We start from the raw sequence: 19,279 nt of genomic DNA on the forward strand, positions 1-19,279 counted from the left end.
AAATAGAAACCGGTAGTCCTCAAACAGGTATGTGGTGATGGAGGAAGTGATCTAAACAGCTATGTGAAGTGATTCTCGAATCTGGTGCTTTGAAAACAGAAGATCCCAAAACCATTAGTCAAGAAGCACTAATTGACAGTCTTATTTACGGCTCAGGCTAAAAAAAAAAAAAAGATGGGCTGAGTCCTCAATTTCATCAGGATCTCTGTTTTTTTTCATACAGTTGTGCCTTTTCAAAGTCAGTAGTTCAGTCATTTTTTGTGTGATTCAGAGAGTTAGATATTTAATGTCTATCTGCTGAACTTTGAGGAACTGTAATATATCTGAATTGTGAGTTTTTGTTTTGAGTCTTCTTAGGAAATCTTCGAGGTCATCTAGTTCAAACTTTCAATTAAAGTGTCTTGCTCTTGAATCCAGCTAATAAGAACAGAGTCTGCTTGATATTATGGAGCTCCAGGTTAAAATGGTGCTTTCTATTGAGCTGCTAACTGCTGCTTCAACACTCCTTCCTGGTGGTCCTCCTCCTGTCCTCACCAAGACTCACTGCTGATTAGTTACCAGTGAGTCCTGGTGTCTTTACTCTTTTACATAATTATCCATAAAGTATTTGAAATTATCTATTTTGGTGACTGTTAATAATCCCATTTGGCTTTCCAGTTGGGTAGAAGCAAAACAAGAAATATGATTTATTTATAAAGGGAAATAAAATATAAACCATTTTGTTGGTTTGCAGGTCTTTTAGTATATTTTATTTTAAAATACATACATAATTTGAAAACACCAGAATCACAAATTCATAAACCTGGAGTGACCTTTAGAGGTCCAGCAAAACAGGTCTCCACTTATTGCTAGAAATTCCCTGGAGTACAACTGATTGCTGGGGGCTTCCCTGCTGGCTCAGTTGGTAAAGAATCCACCTGCAGCACAGGAGACCTAGGTTCAATCCCTGGGTCTGGAAGATCCTCTAGAGAAGGAAATGGCAACCCACTCCAGTATTCTTGGGGCTTTCCTGGTGGCTCAGATGGTAAAGAATCTGCCCACAATATGGGAGACCCAGGTTCTATGCCTAGGTCAGGATCATTGCTTAAATTTCCCTGGAGTATGATTGGTTGGAATCTTAACCCTGAAAGGTGTTTGGGACAATTCTGATTGCCAGAAAACCCCCCTTACATTGGGCAAGAAGATTCCTTTCTATATCTTTCATATCATAAATCCAACTTTTGCTTTCTGGAGCAGACCAAAGCACGTGTGTGCAGGACAGTTTTTCATCTCTCATAGCGTCTATTATGATGACTGATTTTCATAGGATTTTGATAATTCAAACAGGAAGAGTAGAGTCTGGCTTATTTATACCATTAAGGTAGAATTATACTTCATGTAGGATTCTGTCCGTAGAATTCTGTGATAATCCAAACCTTTCATTTTTAGAAGTGAGATAACTGAAATCTAGAGATATGGAGTTTCTGGCTAAGATTACAAAGCTGATCACTAGTTGAGCTGAGCTTCACTCACCTATTAATATCATTGCGCTTCTGAGGAAAGTTAACTTAAATGTATTTGTTCAAAGATTGCAATGCTTATATGGCCTCATCTCTGGGAACTGGCAAAGTTTTGAACAAAGCAAAACAAAGAAACTCCTTTGTGAAAACTCTACAAGCACTGCCTAAGGAGACAGGTCCAGTTCTAGTTTTCCCATTAAGTAGCTTTAGTCACATGGCCTTTTGGGGTCTTGGTTCTCTTAGGTACTTTGCAGTTGCATGCTGGATTCTCAGACTGTACTTGGGTTTAGTAGGAAAAAGCACCACGAATGTGGGAAGGGAGAGTTTTTCCATGGGTACTGAGCATTTTTCCTCATTTCCTCATTGGATAATATAAATTGTAAGTTTCCCACAAGCTCTAAAATCAGTGTGTGCATCACATTGTTTTCAGATATGATACATTCCTTTCTTCAGAAGGAGGATGTGATCATTATCACCTCCCCAGTTATGCTCAACCATATCTAGTTCTCAAGAGAGATTTATTTATGAAAGAAACCTCAAAAGGAAGATATAAACAACAAATCTAGAATAAAGCAAAGGTTTACAGCAGATTCTAAAATGCACTCTGTAATTAATTGAAATCAATTCTTATCTGGGTTCTTAATTTAAATGTGACAAAATTTAACAATAAAACTTTATTAGTAATACTAAAATATTGCAAGTTTTCACTAAGTAATTTATGAGCATCAAGTCTAATATACTTTTCTTTCAAAGTTTCATTGTAAAAATTCTCACAAACACATCTATCAGCAATATATCACAATTTCTTTATTTTTAATCAATCTCTCATAATTTTTGTTGCCTTCACATTAAATTGTACCACTACTTCATGTCAGTTTTTTTTTTTTCTCCTCTTAGGGCACAGATATATAAAACGTTGACAAACACATACACTCATATAGTACCAGCACAATCACCATATAGGACAAAGTATGGCCCAGCAAGCCAAATTTGGCCCTTTGCTAGTTTTTATAAATAGTTTCATTATAACAAAGCCACACAAATTCATTTATTGTTGCTGTTGCTCAGTTGCTAAGTTTTGTCTGACTCTTTGCAACTCCATGAACAGCACACCAGGCTTCCCCATCCTTCATTAACTCCCGGAAGTTGCCCAAGTTCATGTCGGTAATGCTATCCAACCACTGCAAAGCCTAAATAATTTATTTTCTGACTCTTTACAAAGTATGATGGTAGTTTAGATTGTTATGGATGTACTTTATCAAATCAAGACAATTTCCTTCTAGTCATACTTTACAGAAACCTTTTGCCATGAATGAATGTTGAATTTGGTCAAATGAATTTACTGTACCTATTGTAAAGATTTATTGCATCTAATGAAAATATTTTTCCCCAAAAATCTATTGATGTGATAAATTACATTGATTGATTCTTAAATATTGAAACAACCTTGCATTTTTAGGAAAAATGCATTTGGTCATGACTTGTTATCAGTTTTATATGTTACTATATTTAATTTACTAATATTTGTTGAGGATTTTGTACATATTCATAAGGATTATTAGTGTATAGTTTTCTTTGCATATATTTTTATCAGAATAATACATACTTTAAACATCTTTTTCCTTGTAATTTTGTATTTCATTAGTACTGGCATTATTTCTTTCTCAAATATTTGGTAGAATCACCATGAAAAACTAGACCTGAATTTTTCTTTGTTGGAAGGTTTTTAACTGTGAATTCATTTTCTTTAATGAATATAGGACAACTCAGGTTACTCTATGTCCTCTTTTGTGAGTTAGGTAGGTTTTGTCTTTGAGGGAAAATGTCCAATTCATTAATGTTGTGAAATTTATGAGTATCAATTTATTCCCTTTATTCACTTGTTATCCTTATAAAGTCGGTAAGATCTATATTCATTCCCATCTTTCATTTCTTATATTGATCATCTCTTCTCTCTTTTTTCTTGATCAATTCTAGCTAGAATTTTTTCAATTTTATTGACCATTTCAAAGAACTAGATTCTGTTTTCATTGATTTTTCTCGTTTTATATTTTAAAAAGTATTGATTTCTGCTCTTATTATTATTATTTTTTAATGTTCTTCCTTCTGCCTGATTTGGGTTTAATTTGCTCTTCTTTTCATAGTGTCACAGTAAAAGCTGAGATCATTGATTTGAGACCTTTACTGTTCTCTAATTAAGCATTCTACTCTAAGTACTGTGTTAACTGCATCACAGAATTTTTAGTTGTATTTTCATTTGTAATCATTTCAAAATATTTTCTAATCATTCTGTAAATTTCCCTTTGAACAAAAGTTATCAGAGCATATTATTTAGCTGCAGAATATTTGGATTCAAGATACAATTTATTATTGATTTGTTCTTTACTATGGCCTGTCAAAGGATTGTCATGCAGCTGTTTTTTGCACTTTTATCCTATTCGTCCATCTCTTATAAACAGTAAATATTTAAACATTGCAAATATATAAATATGTTGAAGTTATATCGTCTGTCTTGGTGAATGTTCTGTGTGCACTTGGAAAAAAAAAATGTGACTTCTGCTATTAGACTGTTGATAGTGTTGTTCAGTGGAGAAGGAAATGGCAACCCACTCCAGTGTTTTTGCCTCAAGAATCCCAGGGACGGGGGAGCCTGGTGGGCTGCCGTCTATGGGGTCGCACAGAGTCGGACACGACTGAAGCGACTTAGCAGCAGCAGCAGCAGCAGTGTTGTTCAGAATTTCTATATTCTTTCTTTAATTTATTTTTTAGCTGGATATAATAGTTTTGCGATGTTGTACTAGTTTCTGCTGTACAACAACATGAATCAGTCACGTGTATACATATATCCCTTCCTTTGTAAGCCCCACCCCCATCCCAACCTCTAGGTCAGCACAGAGCACTCAGCTCAACTCCCCTGTGCTATACAGCAGCTTCCCACTAGCTATCTGTTTTACACATGGCAAATGTGTTTATATGTCTATGCTACTCTCCCAATTCATCCCACCTTTGCCTCCCCACTGCTGTGTCCACGAATCCATTCCTACCTCTGCGTCTCTATTCCTGCCTTGCAAATTGGTTCATCAGTACCAGCTTTCTGGAACTTCTATATTCTTACTAAACTTCTTCCTACTGGTTCGTGTGCTTTTACAGAGGAATAGTTAACTATAATTGCACCTTTCTCTATTTATATTTAAGTTCTATGGCATCTTGCATTATCAGGTTATTTTGTCAGCTGCACTTATATTTAGGACTGATCTATCCTCTCAGAGATTTGACCTTTTTATCCTTATGTTTTATTCCTGTAATACATAGTAATACTTCTTCTGAAATATATCTAGTTAATTAATATAGCCATTTAAGCTTTCTTGATTAGCATTCCATGGTATCATTGTTATTCATTTCTGTTTGGCCTATTGAAGGATTGTCATGCAGTTATGTTTTGCACTTTTATCCTATTCATCCATCTCTTTTAAAAGCATGTTTAGACTTTATCTTTCATTCAATGCAGTTTTTAATATTGGTAGATTTTAAATCTACCCCATTGTTTTTCCTATTTGCCCCATCTGTTGTACTTTTCCTTTTTTTCTTCTGCCTGTTCTTGGATTGCATTTTATAACACCATATTTATTTATATTTTTGACTCTGCATTTATGCATTTAAACATATTTTGAGAGAATGCAATAGGATTTACAACATAAAATTTAATTTGTTACAGTCTAACTTCAAATCCTCCCTGGTGGCTCAGAGGTTAAAGCATCTGCCTCCAATGCGGGAGAGTCGGGTTTGATCCCTGGGTTGGGAAGATCCCCTGGAGAAGGAAATTGTAACCCACTCCAGTATTCTTGCCTGGAGAATCCCATGGACGGAGATGCCTGGTAGGCTACAGTCCATGGGGTCACAAAGAGTTGGACACGACTGAGCAATTTCATTTACTTACTTACTTACTAACTTCAAATAATATTTTGGTTTACATGTAGTATCAGAACCTTGTGCTTCTGTGTTTCTCACTCCTCTTTCTTGTCTTCTGCACTATTGTCATGTGTTTTACCTATGTCATAAACCACAGCACAGTGCTACGATTTTTGTTTTGCCTTGAGCAGTCAATTATCTGTTAGAGCAATTCAAAATAAGAAAAACATCTTTTACATTGATTTTCATTTTAGTAATTTCTGAGTAGAGACCTTCATTTCTTTTTATAAGCCTAAATGTCTATCAATCAGTTATGTTATGCTTTAAAAAATAACTCTTTAGCATTTCTTGGAGCATGGGTCTCTGTCTGAATTTCTGATTGTCTGAAACAAGTTTTTCATTCTCCTTTATTTATTAGAGGTATCTGTGCTGTGTGTAGAATTCTGGATTGACTTCTTTTTCTTTTCAGCACTTTAATGATGTCATTCTGTGTGGTTTCAGATGATCCATTTGATATCAGTCCTATATTTTTTCCTTTATATGCAATGTGTCCTTTATTTCCACCAAATCCCTTTCCCTGATGCCTTTAATATTTTTTCTCTATCTTTTTTTTGAACAGGTTGAGTATGCTGTATCACAGTGTGCATGTGCTTGTATGTGTGTGTACATGTGCGTGTATTTTGTTAGGGTATTTATTTATACCTATGTAGAAGGCTGGACAGAAGTGTATAGCATTTATGCCTGAAAATGGATATGCCTCTTCTGTTAGGACATCAGTGCAGGAATTTGAGGCGGTAGAGTCAGAAGCTGAGCTGGATTTGTGTTTCATTGTTGCTGCAATCAGTTTCAGGCCACCACTGCAAGTCTTTGTACCCCTCTCTCCAATTCATGGGCTTCCCAGGTGGCTCAGTGGTAAATAATCTGCCTGCTAACACAAGAGGCCTGGGTATGATCCCTAGGTCAGGAAGATCCCCTGGAGAAGGAAACGGCAACCCACTCCAATATTCATGCCTGGAAAATCCCATGGACTGAGGAGCCTGGTGGGCTACAATCCATGGGGTCGCAAAGAGTTGGACATAACTGAGCGACTTCTGTGTGTGTGTAGTGGTTGTCAGCTTCTGCTACTTACTGGTGGTTATCAGCCTGGTGATGTGAAGCAGAAAGCCTGTCTGTTTTCCAGATCTAGGGTCAGACTTAGGTAAGCCTATACCTGGGCATCAGGGAGCATCTCAATGATCCAAACCTTCCTTGTCATGGTGGTCCCAACCTTCCCCCATTGGTAGGAAGCATCTAAGGATATTGGTATAAATCTTAGTCCCAGTTCTATTTCCTGCTTCTCCCAGAGGACCGATGTGTTCTGCTTCTTGGGGTGCAGGAGCCTAGATAAAGCTTTGTGCTTCCTCCCAGAACCAGGTTCTTGAGCAGTGTCAGGATCTATGGAAATTAGCTTACAACTGAGTGGACACTCTCCTCGTATCTGTGTCCCAGGGATTCTGTCCTCTCTCAGTAGCTCATGCTCAGCTTTTAGAAATTTGTTTAAGAAGGTTTTCTGAACTTGTCTTAATCTCTTGTGTGGATATGCTGCCAGTGTCTCTCACCCTGCCACCTGACCCAGGGAAGCTAATGCTCTCCTTGTCACTCTCTTTGCAGCAACTGTTTTCTTTGAAATATAGGCTCCCTGGTTTCTCACCTCTCTGACAGATTCATGAAAAAATATGATTCTATATTTATATGACTTTCTTACTTTTAGTGTAGGACAGATATAAAACTCTGTGCTACCCACATTTGGATCAAACTATCATTATCATAAAAGAGTCTAGTTGTTTTCTTGTTTTAATGTAGTTTTAAAATCATATTTATCCTTTTCATATTTCCTGATTCTAGATATCTTCATATTTTCCCTTCTCATTATTAGGCTCTAAAAATAGATTTATAAAATTTTAATAATATTCTGGAAATAGAATAAAGATATACAGTGATATAAGTAACTTATAATATTTGAAAATAAAATATTTCCTATTAAAAACATGACCATAATCAAAAGAAAGGGATTTTTATTTTCTCTGGATATAGCTTTAGAGCTATTGTTAGAAGTATGAATGTTATCATCGCTTTTTGAACAGAATTGAAATCAGATCTCTGCAGGTGCTAACTGCTTACAAAAGCACAACAAAGTACCCTGGTCAATGGTATTAAGCCAGTTATGTTCAGTAGATATAAGAGATGCAAGTTCAGCCCCTGGGTTTGAGAGTCTCCCCGGAGTTTCCTTGTGAAATCCTATGAACAGAAGAGTCTGGTGGCAATCCACAGGACTGCAAAGAGGCAGACCGGCCGAGCACACATACATTCACTAGAAACAGTTTTTTCACAAATCTTTGAGTAATTTTGGCTTGGGAGGAAAAATGTCTTTAAGTATCTGTTTACAAATGACCATTATATTTTCCATGAGAAAGATATAGAGGTAAAGAGCAATCCCAGTTTGATTCAAATTTTCACAACTTTCTGAATTTATCTAATGAATAAAAAGAAAGTGAAGCTGCCTCAAGAGAATTCTCTACAAATTAGCTAAGAATCCTGAAAGTTTTATAATCTGACTGGGACTCAATTATTATTACCTATAAAAATAGGTGTTGTATTAGAGTGATTATACAGTCTCCTGAAGTTCCAAGATTCTCTAATTCCTAATTATGTATCTCTGTTTATAATGATTTGATTGAAAAACCACTCTTACATGAATCTTTCTATAACTGCAGGTTTTATATGGGGAGAGATTAAACAAATGTGGGATGGTGGACTTCAAGATTACATCCATGACTGGTGGAATTTAATGGATTTTGTGATGAACTCCTTATACCTAGCAACAATCTCCTTGAAAATCGTTGCATTTGTAAAGGTAACTATAATTTACGTTATTGGTAAAGCAAAAGTTATGTTAAGTATTGATGATATTCCATTGTTATTACTTTTATTAACAATGCTGCCTAGGGCATTACCTGTATGTGAAATTCATCATCTCACGACTTTCCTGAGACATAGGAATAAAATACATAGATAATGCACAGCTTATAGTTGTAAAACAAATTTTAATAGACATTTAGAAATTGTCACCCAATTTTCTGGTATCTAAATTGAATGATGCCTAAAAGTGATTCACAATAGCTGCTCTCAATTCTAATCTTTTCCATTTCTAATGAAATTCTACCTCAAACACTGTTCAAACTTTTGCAACGAGAATCTATTTTTATCAGTTATAACTAACTGATAAAATTACACAGACAGATCAAAATATTACTCTCTTAAAGCATTGAAATTATCATTTCAGTTTAAACTAATATAGCTTGATATAATTGGAGCAGAATATAATTCTTTCTCCTCACCCCATTCAACATGACAGTGCTGAAATCTCACACACCCCTTCCTCCCCCGCATTTCATACAGCATCAATCTCATCCCAAACCACATAATTTACATAAAACATTTTTGTTCTGCAGTGACAACTGAGATTATTTTGTACTTTGGGGGATGTTTTTTAAACCAAAGTATGATCGTGTCCTCCTTCCTGCCTTTCCATTCACTCCTTCCTTTTCTCTTCCTTTTTAAAAAATATGTGTCAAAATGATGAGTGAATTAGGAAAACATAAAGTGTTTAATTGGACTGTACATGAATAATTCATGCGATCTAATGATCTGAGCTAGGAAATGCTAAAACAAAAGTGAACTCTCATTCATTTAGTTTTGTTCTAAGTCAGCTCCTGAAACATTCAGCTGTAACAGGGTCAAAATTGCCCAAAGTCATTTCCTAAATTGTTCAATTAAAATGTTTCCAGCACTCAACAAAACATTCAGAAAAAAAATGTTTTCTGCCAATTTCATGGAAAACTAGCTATTTTTTAAGAATGGAAATGATTTGATAATTTTTTTCTATCTGCATTAAGAACGAATTACCTTGGGACTTTCTGAAGATGACAGAAAATATTGTGTTAACCAAGGAAGTTTTGCGTCTGTGTAGGAGATGGATATCCATTTTGAAGTGCATATCTTCCCAATTCTTCTTTCCTCTGTCATGATGCTTAAGTATATCTATAAAGTGGTTTTGGACATCTTTCTCCCAAAAAGTAATATATCTGTTTTTTTGTGACCACGTACAGTTATAAAATTCTAGTTCTACATATCAATTCTTCTCATACTTTCAGGTACTAAGAATCACCTGAAGAGCTTGCTAAAACAGATCCCTTTTCTCAATTCCCATGGATCAGGAGTATTAAGCAGGGGCCTAAATTTGCATTTATTGCAAATTCATCAGCTAATTTTGAAGTAAATGGTCTAAAGAAGACATCATGAATAGCCCTAGGCTGAAAAATTCTATTTAGCAGCTCAAAGAAATATGGGTTTGATGCCAAAAGGAACCTCTATCATATAATATTTATATTAAGAAACATTTTATAGATCTCATTTATATGGTATTCACTTATAATACATATATATTTTATATATAAGAACTCTGGTATATACTACATACAATTATATAAATTAATGAACACCTGTGTATTTGGGGCCTCAGTGGTTTCAGATAACTGGATTTGAATTTTCATAAAATGAGGTAAATTCTTTATGTGGAATATCTGTTTTCATACTAAAATATAAACATTGTTCCTTATACTGTAAATGGGAAAATTTATGTTAAAAATTCAACAAGGGACTACCCTGGTGGTCCAGTGATTAAGACTCCACACTTCCAAAGCAGGGGGCATGAGTTCAATCTCTGACAGGGAAACTAAGATCCTGCATGCTTCACATGGCTAAAAGAAAAAAAAAAAAAAATCAGCTCATCCCAAGTGATGAAGAAGAAAGAAAAGAAAAGGAAAAAAAGATGGAAAAGTACATAGAAATAACCTCAGATGAACTCTTTGGAAAATATATGGATTGCTTATGCACTTTGGTCATAGGAGTTCAGCTAGGATTATAAACATAAATGATGAGAAGTTATTTCTGAATGACTAATTTGTGTGCCCCAAACCTGATTTCCTGGATAGTTTTTAAATGGCTGCACTTTAGGCCTGGGTTTCCTGGGCTCAGTTTTCTCCCATCACTTACTAGTTATGTGAACTTGGACCTGTTTTTTCACCTCTCTGTGCTTCACCTATAAAGAAGGAATTTCTGCCTTACACCATTAATATGAGAAAAACATGAGTCGATCAATGTATTTAAAATGCTGGTAACCATGCATGATTAGTTCTCTCCTTTCTCTTCTACTGCTGTTTCCTCCTACTTCATGTACCCTGAGTCCACTGGACTTGCCTCTTGCAATGTCTTTATTGTGTCATTTGCTTTATTTTAGTTGAAAAAGAGTTTCATGTATGAATTCACACTTGCCTTTACCACTTGCAAACTGTCTGATTTGGGGCAAGATGTTTCATGTGGGCCTCAATTGTATTCTCTTTTAAATGATGATAATAGCAAAAAAGCACTGACTTTGGGAGGCTGTGATGTCATGCTGATTTGGCGACTCAGCCTTCTTTATCATCTTTTGTTCTATCATTCATTTTCTCATGCTGATTTTTAATAACATAATTTACGATTTCAGGAAAAGAAGCGTTATTTCTGCACAAAAATAGACTGCCATAAATGAGGCAAACAGTCATTTTGTGAATCAAGCAATGAGAATTTATGGAGTCACATTAAGAAACTGGCTTTCCATCTATTTGTTGAGAATGCAAAGACACTGGTGATACAGCCCCTGCCTTCAAGCAGTTCACAGAAAGGAAAGAGAAATGCACATGAAGACCTTACAGTGTGATAGGTCTACCACAGGGACCTTGGTGGCATCATGGAAGGAACTAAATTTGGCTGGCAGTGTCTTGAAATGATTTAGAGGACAGAGTGAGTGAGCATGTATTGTGTCCATGAACATTCATAAATGTCCGTGGGAGAAGTGACACAATATGCATGAGTCTGAGAGTATAAAGGAGGTCACTAATTCAGAGGGATGCTCCAGGGAACTGGGGCAGGGTGAGGATGGGAAGGACTTTCTAGATCATCCTATATGGTTTGAATCCTAAGATAAAGAGGAACCATTAATGATGCTGAAACAGAATGAGTCAAATGATGATGATTACCTGAAGTAGAGCAGTGGACACAGGAGAAGTTAATAGAAGGTTGGCTTTAGGAAAAAAAAAAAAATTAGGAGGTAAGATCCACAAGACACGTGATTTGTTATTATGAAGGCTAGGATCATAGGTGGGATCCCAGGATGGTCTTGACACTGCTTCCCAGTAAATAGTTCACTTCTGATGGTGCAGGCAAGATGACCAAGGGGTTATAACGTGGAATTGCCCAGGTTCTGTCTTCTGATATGGGTGCATAAATGGTAGCAAAAATCTAACCCTTGGTCATCTGGGTCAAGTGATGGATCCAGAACAAATGAACCATCAATCCTTCAAGAGGGAGATCCTTCTGTAACTGGTCTGTAGGGAGAGAACCTCATGGTCTAGCAGAAGGGCCATTCTTATTTGGTTCATTGTTTTGCAATTTATCCTCCTGGTGATTTTTTTTTAACATACAAAAGGGTCCTTTTCGCCAAAGCTGTGATCTGGGCTCTGATTCGTACTTGGTATGACTACTGCCTGTACCACTTTCTACCAGTGTGATTTGGGACAAGTTTATGACCAACCTAGATAGCATATTCAAAAGCAGAGACATTACTTTGCTGACTAAGGTCCGTCTAGCCAAGGCTATGGTATTTCCAGTGGTCATGTATGGATGTGAGAGTTGGACTGTGAAGAAAGCTGAGCGCCAAAGAATTGATGCTTTTGAACTGTGGTGTTGGAGAAGACTCTTGAGAGTCCCTTGGACTGCAAGGAGATCCAACCAGTCCATTCTAAAAGAGATCAGTCCTGGATGTTCTTTGGAAGGACTGATGCTGAAGCTGAAACGCCAATACTTTGGCCACCTCATGCGAAGAGTTGACTCATTGGAAAAGACTCTGCTGCTGGGAAGGACTGGGGGCAGGAGGAGAAGGGGACGACTGAGAATGAGATGGTTGGATGGCATCACCGACTCGAAGGACATTAGTTTGAGTGAACTCCAGGAGCTGGTGATGGACAGGGAGGCCTGGCGCCCTGTAATTCATGGGGTCACAAAGAGTCGGACATGACTGAGCGACTGAACTGAACTGAACTGAACCTATGCCTCACCCACCATTCTTCTCTGTAAGATGACAGGAATAATCAAATTCCAGACAATGTTTCGAGAGGATCTCATTAATAAACACATTTAATGCCATATAACTGAGTTTAATATAAGCACTCAGTTGTTTTTTATTTTGATTAAAATGAAACAACATTAGATTATACAAAGAGAACACTGAAATTAACGTGACTTTAGGATTCTCCTTCCCCACAAGGCTTTGTGGTTCTGCCTTAAATGCCTTGATTCATTAGCATTTCACAGCTTAGGGATTGTAGCTTTTTAAAATTTGCTTTTAATTTTTGAAGGAGAAGGTTTGTCAATCATTTCTTGTTCTCACCATGTATAAAATGTTAAGTCAATCTAGAGCTTGTTGATGCCTGGACACCCTTGGAAAATGTTAGTTTATCTTCATTAGGAATCATTTTCTCCTAAATATTACCTAGTCCCTTTTCCTATGTATAACTTGTCTCTTATGTCTATCTTCTGTCATTTTGCAGAAATGATTGCAATCCTATGCCTCATCCACTGTGTAAATAATATTTTCAGAAATCAAAATAATTAGGAATAAGAACATTTCTTTCAATGATCTTGCTGGAATTTTTCATAGCACCATTCTTCTAAATAGTATTTACCTCATTTGTCCCTCTTCTTTTCAGCTAGAAAGAAGGCTAATGTTTCCATTTCACAAATGTTACAACTGTAATGAATTCTCCAAATCATGAATTTTTCTAAATGTTCTTTAGTTTTATGACAGAGAGCTGTAGATATTTAAATATGAGTTGTATAGTATTATCTACCACAGGAGAAAATCATACGCCTTCCTATTGTCTTCCACTTCTTAATTATCTAACCAATTTGTAGGAGGGGAAATGTTTTCACCTTATAAATCAAGCATTAATACCAGCAAACATTTTCTATTTAATTTTGTAGGACAAATGTTTTCACTTTGCCTCAACTTATTATTCATTTTGAATACTTGACTTTTATGAGTATGCATCAGGCTCTAGAGAATATAAAGATGAACTTTTCCTATATTCAAGGAACTTAGGACCCACTATTATGATGCAATCCGTCTTCCTCTCCTAACACTTCTGCTAAGGTGTTCATGATCTGGCTTCAGCTTTCTCTTCTCACTATTCCCAAAGCCTCTGCAACCCAGCTATATTAAGATGCTCACATTTCTACAAATGATCCATCTTTTCTAACAATCATACTTTAGAATATGTCTACGATTCTCCACCCGAAAATGCTTTTTGAACTTCTGTCACATATAAAACACTCTATTAGATGTCCAGGACCAAAAACACATTAGACAAAGCTCCCGAAATGGAAATCTGACAAGGAACTCAAAGGTAAATATTCGTTTTCTGGGTCTGCATAGGAGCAAGTTCCTTACAAAGAATCTAAATACAAATTGAGGCTTAAGGCAAAGTCAAACTATGGTAGGTTTATAATTTATAAGCAAATCCATGAGAGAAAAAGGAAAGCAGGAATTTCCGGTCCTCAAAGAGCTAAAGGTGTGTACATATCTCTTGATTTCTCTCTAACATGGAATTGCCAGCTCTGGTCAGCAGGACCCTAGTGTCCACTCATCTGTAGTACAAGAGACCTTCTCAAAGGAAAGACAAGCACTGCCTATTTAATATCTGTCTTCTTCACTGTATTGTAAGCCTGCATGGCATGAGTTATAGCTTGTTTGATTACCACTGTGAACCCTGAAGATATTGCCTGACACAGAGTATGCACTCAACACATATTTGATAAGTGATTCGTAGCCAAAGAATCAAAATAATTAGAATTTAAACCCATTTTTTTTAGACAAAGGGTCCAGGATTCATAGAAAGGCATTTTGGTGAGAATGTGAGGGTAGTTTGGAGAATGGCCAGAACTGAAGGTTTGAGCCAGAGCAGTAAGCACCTAATTGGGTACAAATGGAAAGTCAATCTCAAAAGGAAGTCAAGTCTCAGATTCCAGAGGCTTCACGTGACATGTTGGGAAATGGAATTGCATCATGAGGACATTGGCATCATTCAAGAACATTAAGCCAGATTGCCTGATTGGTCCTTTTAAAAGATGATCTGGAGGAAATAAATGATTGTAGGGACAAGATTCAAGGCAGAGACAAGAGTTAGAAGGCTATTATAATCATTTTTGTAGGGAATAGATTTCCTACCGAAGTAAATTTCCTACAAAAGTTCCTTTTGTAGGAAACTTTTTTCACAGTGAGGATACCAATGTAGAGGAGTAAGGACATATATAAGACTTTGGTTTCAAAGGCCGGGAGTTGCTAGGAAGGACTCTAGGATCAACCTCAAATGCTGCCTTAGGTAATTTGCTGCCATCCACTGAGATGAAAAAGCATGAATTGTGAAGGTGTTTGAGGATGAAAAGAGGACGAGTTTCAATTCTGACCTGTGAGTTTGAGACCCCCATGAGATATTTAAGAGGAAATGTCAAGAGGCAAGAGAATATAAAATATGAATGGAAGTGCAACTTCTGGGCTGGAGATGAGGAATTGGGAGTTATTAGCATATAAGTGACAACTGAAATCACAGGAAATTTCCAGGGAGAGTAGAAAGAATAAGAAGAGAAGGGGTCTGAGAAGTGAACTCGATATTTAAGGTGCAAGTGAAGAAGCAGAGCCTGCTAAGAAGATTGACGAGAGCCATCACTCTGGCTGGAGGCAAACATACAAAGATGAAACATGAGTATAGACCTTGTGAATAATTTTTAGAAAATAAAGCCAAAGGAAACTTTAAAATTCAAGTTAATCTTTTCATTCCTAAGAGTAGGTGTGGAAAATATGTTTAACCACTTCTCTGTACACAGCTACAGAATAGCTTGGTTTGAAAGAAATTTTAAAATTGCTTCATAAAATAATGCCCTTCTTTAAAACCAAAGTGAAATGTACATAGATGTGAATGGCAGAAGAAAAAGAGTAAAGTTTAAAAAATGAAATCAAGAGAGAATTCCTAAAATTTTGTATCTCGGTTTATTGCTAACAGGAAACAAGGTTTCTGGGTCAGAGAACAGATAAATTCTTTACTTACAGTCTTCACATTGGTCCCCCGTGCTCCAAGCTCACACAGGGCAACAGAAGAGAAGCCAGATGTGTCCTCCACATACATGAGTTTGTATCACAGGACAGCAATGGGGGAATAATGCATCTCAGAGCTTATGTAGTACAGCTGTGCCTGCTGCCCATATTCCCCCTGGAGACGGAAAGAGAAAGACCTTAACCTTCTAAAGTGAACAAGTTCTCTCTGGGGAGGCAAAGGTCCCCCTGGATTATTATCCTTAGACTGTAAGCACATGGTTCCGGGGAGATATTTCTCAGTCTCTCAGGAAGTCTCTCTCTTTAATTTCCAAGTCTTCATTCAAACATCCTTTAACCCTGTGCTTAGTCGTTGAATTGTGTCTGACTCTTTGCAACCTCATGGACTGTAGACTATCAGGCTCCTCTGTCCACAGGGGATTCTCCAGGCAAGAACACTGGAGTGGGTTGCCACGCCGTCCTCCAGGGGAATCTTCCCAACGCAGGGATCGAATCCAGGTCTCCCGCATTGCAGGAGGATTCTTTACCTTCTGAGCCACCAGGGAAGCCCTCCTTTAACCCAAATACCAGCAATATTTTTCTCAAGATGCCCCGACCAGGTATAAACATGAACATATTCACATAGCATTGTTTCTCATCATTTATCTGGAGTGCTGGACCCTGAAACACTCCTGGATAATTATATAGGGGCAGAAGCTAGCATCTCATTTGCAAAATGGAAACCATCCTCTTATGATTTTGCAAGCCCCAGCTGACAGAATTTGCTAAGAAGGGTTCTAAAGTACAGTAAGTCAATAGCAGAGCTGGAGTCAGTGACCATGAGATGATGGATTTTACATCCTACTAGCTCAAAAGGGCTATGATGCCTAGAACAAGGAATGGCATCTCCACTAGATTCAGTAACATCAAAGATCCTTCGAGCTTGAACAACATATAATCTCTATTCATTGCCAGTCTCAGCGCCAGATAGAATGCGTCACTTTCTCTTCTCTGTTCCCACAGCAGTTAGTGTTCATCTGTCAGAGCATTTTTATTATAATTATCTGTTCCTTTCATCCTCATTTTTCCATGCATGAATACTTGATGGGATAAAACGTCTCTTGAGCACCTAGGACCTGCAGTGTTAAATGTGGTGAGAAATTCCAAGAAAACAGTTACATCTTTAAGAATGCTTATTGTTTAGTATTTTGTACATTTTGAGGTATGGTCCTCAGCCATATAAGTTAAAAGAGAGAGAGATGATTAGCCATCAACAGAAGGGTGGATATTCTCTACTAAAATATGTGTATCTTTCAAGAGAATGAGAAAAGGAGGGTTAATGTTATCTTAGTCTTTGAAGGAAAAGGTGGTATAAAATACAGGGTGGCGGGAAGGAACTGGAGAGAATTAGGTGAGGTTTGATACTGCAAACTGTTACTCTAATACTCATTACAATGAATCAAAAATCTTATTTTCTTTTTTCTGTATCTCAGTCTTTAGCTATTTTATGCTGAAGCCATGTGTGGAAATGCTTAAGAAGAGTTATCAGGATTTAAAAATAGAAAATAATTTCCTTCTAGTTCAAACTTGATTGTTTTAAATTGTCACTCAAGCAGGCATCTGAGTGTTGAACAAAATCAAGAACTTCTGCTGTATTTTCTCCCCAAGGAGATTTAAAAAAATACTATCTATTACTTTCAAGAGAATTAATTAACATTTGTAAAGGTCTTTGGTATAAAATGCAATATAAAAAGAATAGAAATATTCTGATGGTACTCATAGAGTAGTAATTTTTTTTCCTACATGATCATTAGAGAAAAAAATGCAGTTGTCTAGACATTTTTAGTGATGTATATGAAAAAGAGAATGTAACTTATTGTTCAGTTCTTATAAAGGTAAAACAATAGATGTTCATAATGTAGCATTTCAACATGTATTTGACCTTTTCTTGATAAGAATACAAATCTACTTTAAGATTACAAGGGATAAATTTCAATGCACTCTTTCTACAGCCTGATATCAAAATTGTTCAAAGCTGACATTTTAATCATACCTTAAAAATAATTGCTGGTCAAAGTTTAATGTAGCAAATATTTTTCTCAAATCAAATGTTTTATCTCATTAGGGAATGTTCAGACAAATATCACACTTTCTACACGTGAAATATTAAAAGCAGCAATCCATTGACTGCCTGAGTGATTGCCAACTTAGGTTTTATGTACATTTAGGCTATAACAGATACAAAATATTAATGGTGATGCCCACATTCATCATTACTACGTCCACGGCCACTACTTCCACTCATTTATAGGTCATTTGAGTCCAACATGGATGCCTCTAGAATAGACAAATGTGTCAAATATGGTAAGTGAAGTCATTGATTTTGTTCAAAGAGTAGCAGTTTTCCTTTATAAGGTAGTTTTCTTTTTTATTATGATATCTCTATTTTTCCCAATATAAAATCAAACTGTTGTGGTTTTTTTCCTATATAACATTTTCCTTTTCTTTTTTTAATAGTTCTATTGCAAAGATCAAGGACAGATGTAATTCACAGATTAGCAAAGACTGCAAATGACAAGGACAGACTAGGAAGGTCGCTTTGATTAAAGCTCACCCTTTATAAGTTCCTTTAGTAAATTTCTTATTTTTGTGTAGATTAGAAGTGCTGCCACCCTCATGGAATACATCAGCTTCCTGCCAATAGGTCATAGTGCTGAAGCTACCTGAAAAAAATCATCCTGGCCTGGGCTTGACAGATTTGTCTGTATGTGTTTGTTTCATATTTTATTTTCTCCTTGTTTCTCTCTTTTCTCCAGTACAGTGCTCTTAATCCACGTGAATCTTGGGACATGTGGCACCCCACACTGGTGGCTGAAGCTTTGTTTGCTATTGCAAATATATTCAGTTCCCTGCGTCTGATCTCACTGTTCACGGCAAATTCTCACCTGGGACCTCTGCAAATATCTCTGGGAAGAATGCTCCTGGACATCTTGAAGTTTCTGTTCATCTACTGCCTTGTGCTGCTAGCATTTGCCAATGGCCTAAACCAGTTGTACTTCTATTATGAAGAAACAAAAGGGTTAAGCTGCAAAGGCATACGATGTGAAAAGCAGAATAACGCCTTTTCAACGTAAGTCTCATGGACTCTTCCCTTGGAAATGTCGGTAGAATTTAAAGGGTATTTACATTTTGAAATTGAACCATGACAAGTGGTTGCAAGGAAACACTGTGCTCAGTGGGGAAAACAGAGATATCTACTACATCTAAGTTTTAGTAAAATGGTCTTTTCTTTTAAATGAGCTCATATAAAAGATAGCTATGTATACTGTTTTATAAGGTGGAACAGAGCAAAATTCCCTGGTGGTTCAGTGGTTAGGGCTCCATACTTCCATAGCAAGGGGCCATGGCTTCGATCCCTGGACAGAGAACTAAAATACCACATGTCGTATGGCACCACCAAAAAAAAAAAAAAACAACCAACAACAACAGCAGCAACAAAAACATTGCTGAGAGAAATTAGAGAAGACCTAAATAAATGGAGGGGCTTCCCTGATACCTCAGTTAGTGAAGAATTCACCTGCAATGTAGGAGACCCACGTTTGATTCCTGGGTTGGGAAGATCCCCTGGAGAAGGGATAGGCTACCCACT

The 19,279-nt window shown here is 36.7% G+C and overlaps 1 protein-coding gene across 6 annotated transcripts in view; it reads left to right on the top strand.

The window, feature by feature from the left end:
* TRPC4 (transient receptor potential cation channel subfamily C member 4) overlaps nt 1-19,279 on the top strand; it is a 143,555-nt gene that overhangs the window by 102,815 nt on the left and 21,461 nt on the right. For all 6 annotated transcript variants that reach the window (XM_068984286.1, XM_068984287.1, XM_068984288.1 and 3 more), the window contains 2 exons: nt 8,162-8,301; nt 18,447-18,760. In XM_068984286.1, coding sequence (XP_068840387.1) covers nt 8,162-8,301; nt 18,447-18,760 — 454 coding nt within the window. The remainder of the gene's footprint in view (nt 1-8,161; nt 8,302-18,446; nt 18,761-19,279) is intronic.

This window comes from Capricornis sumatraensis, chromosome 12, assembly GCF_032405125.1.
Source record: "Capricornis sumatraensis isolate serow.1 chromosome 12, serow.2, whole genome shotgun sequence".
In the NCBI taxonomy this organism is placed as follows: Eukaryota; Metazoa; Chordata; class Mammalia; order Artiodactyla; family Bovidae; genus Capricornis; species Capricornis sumatraensis.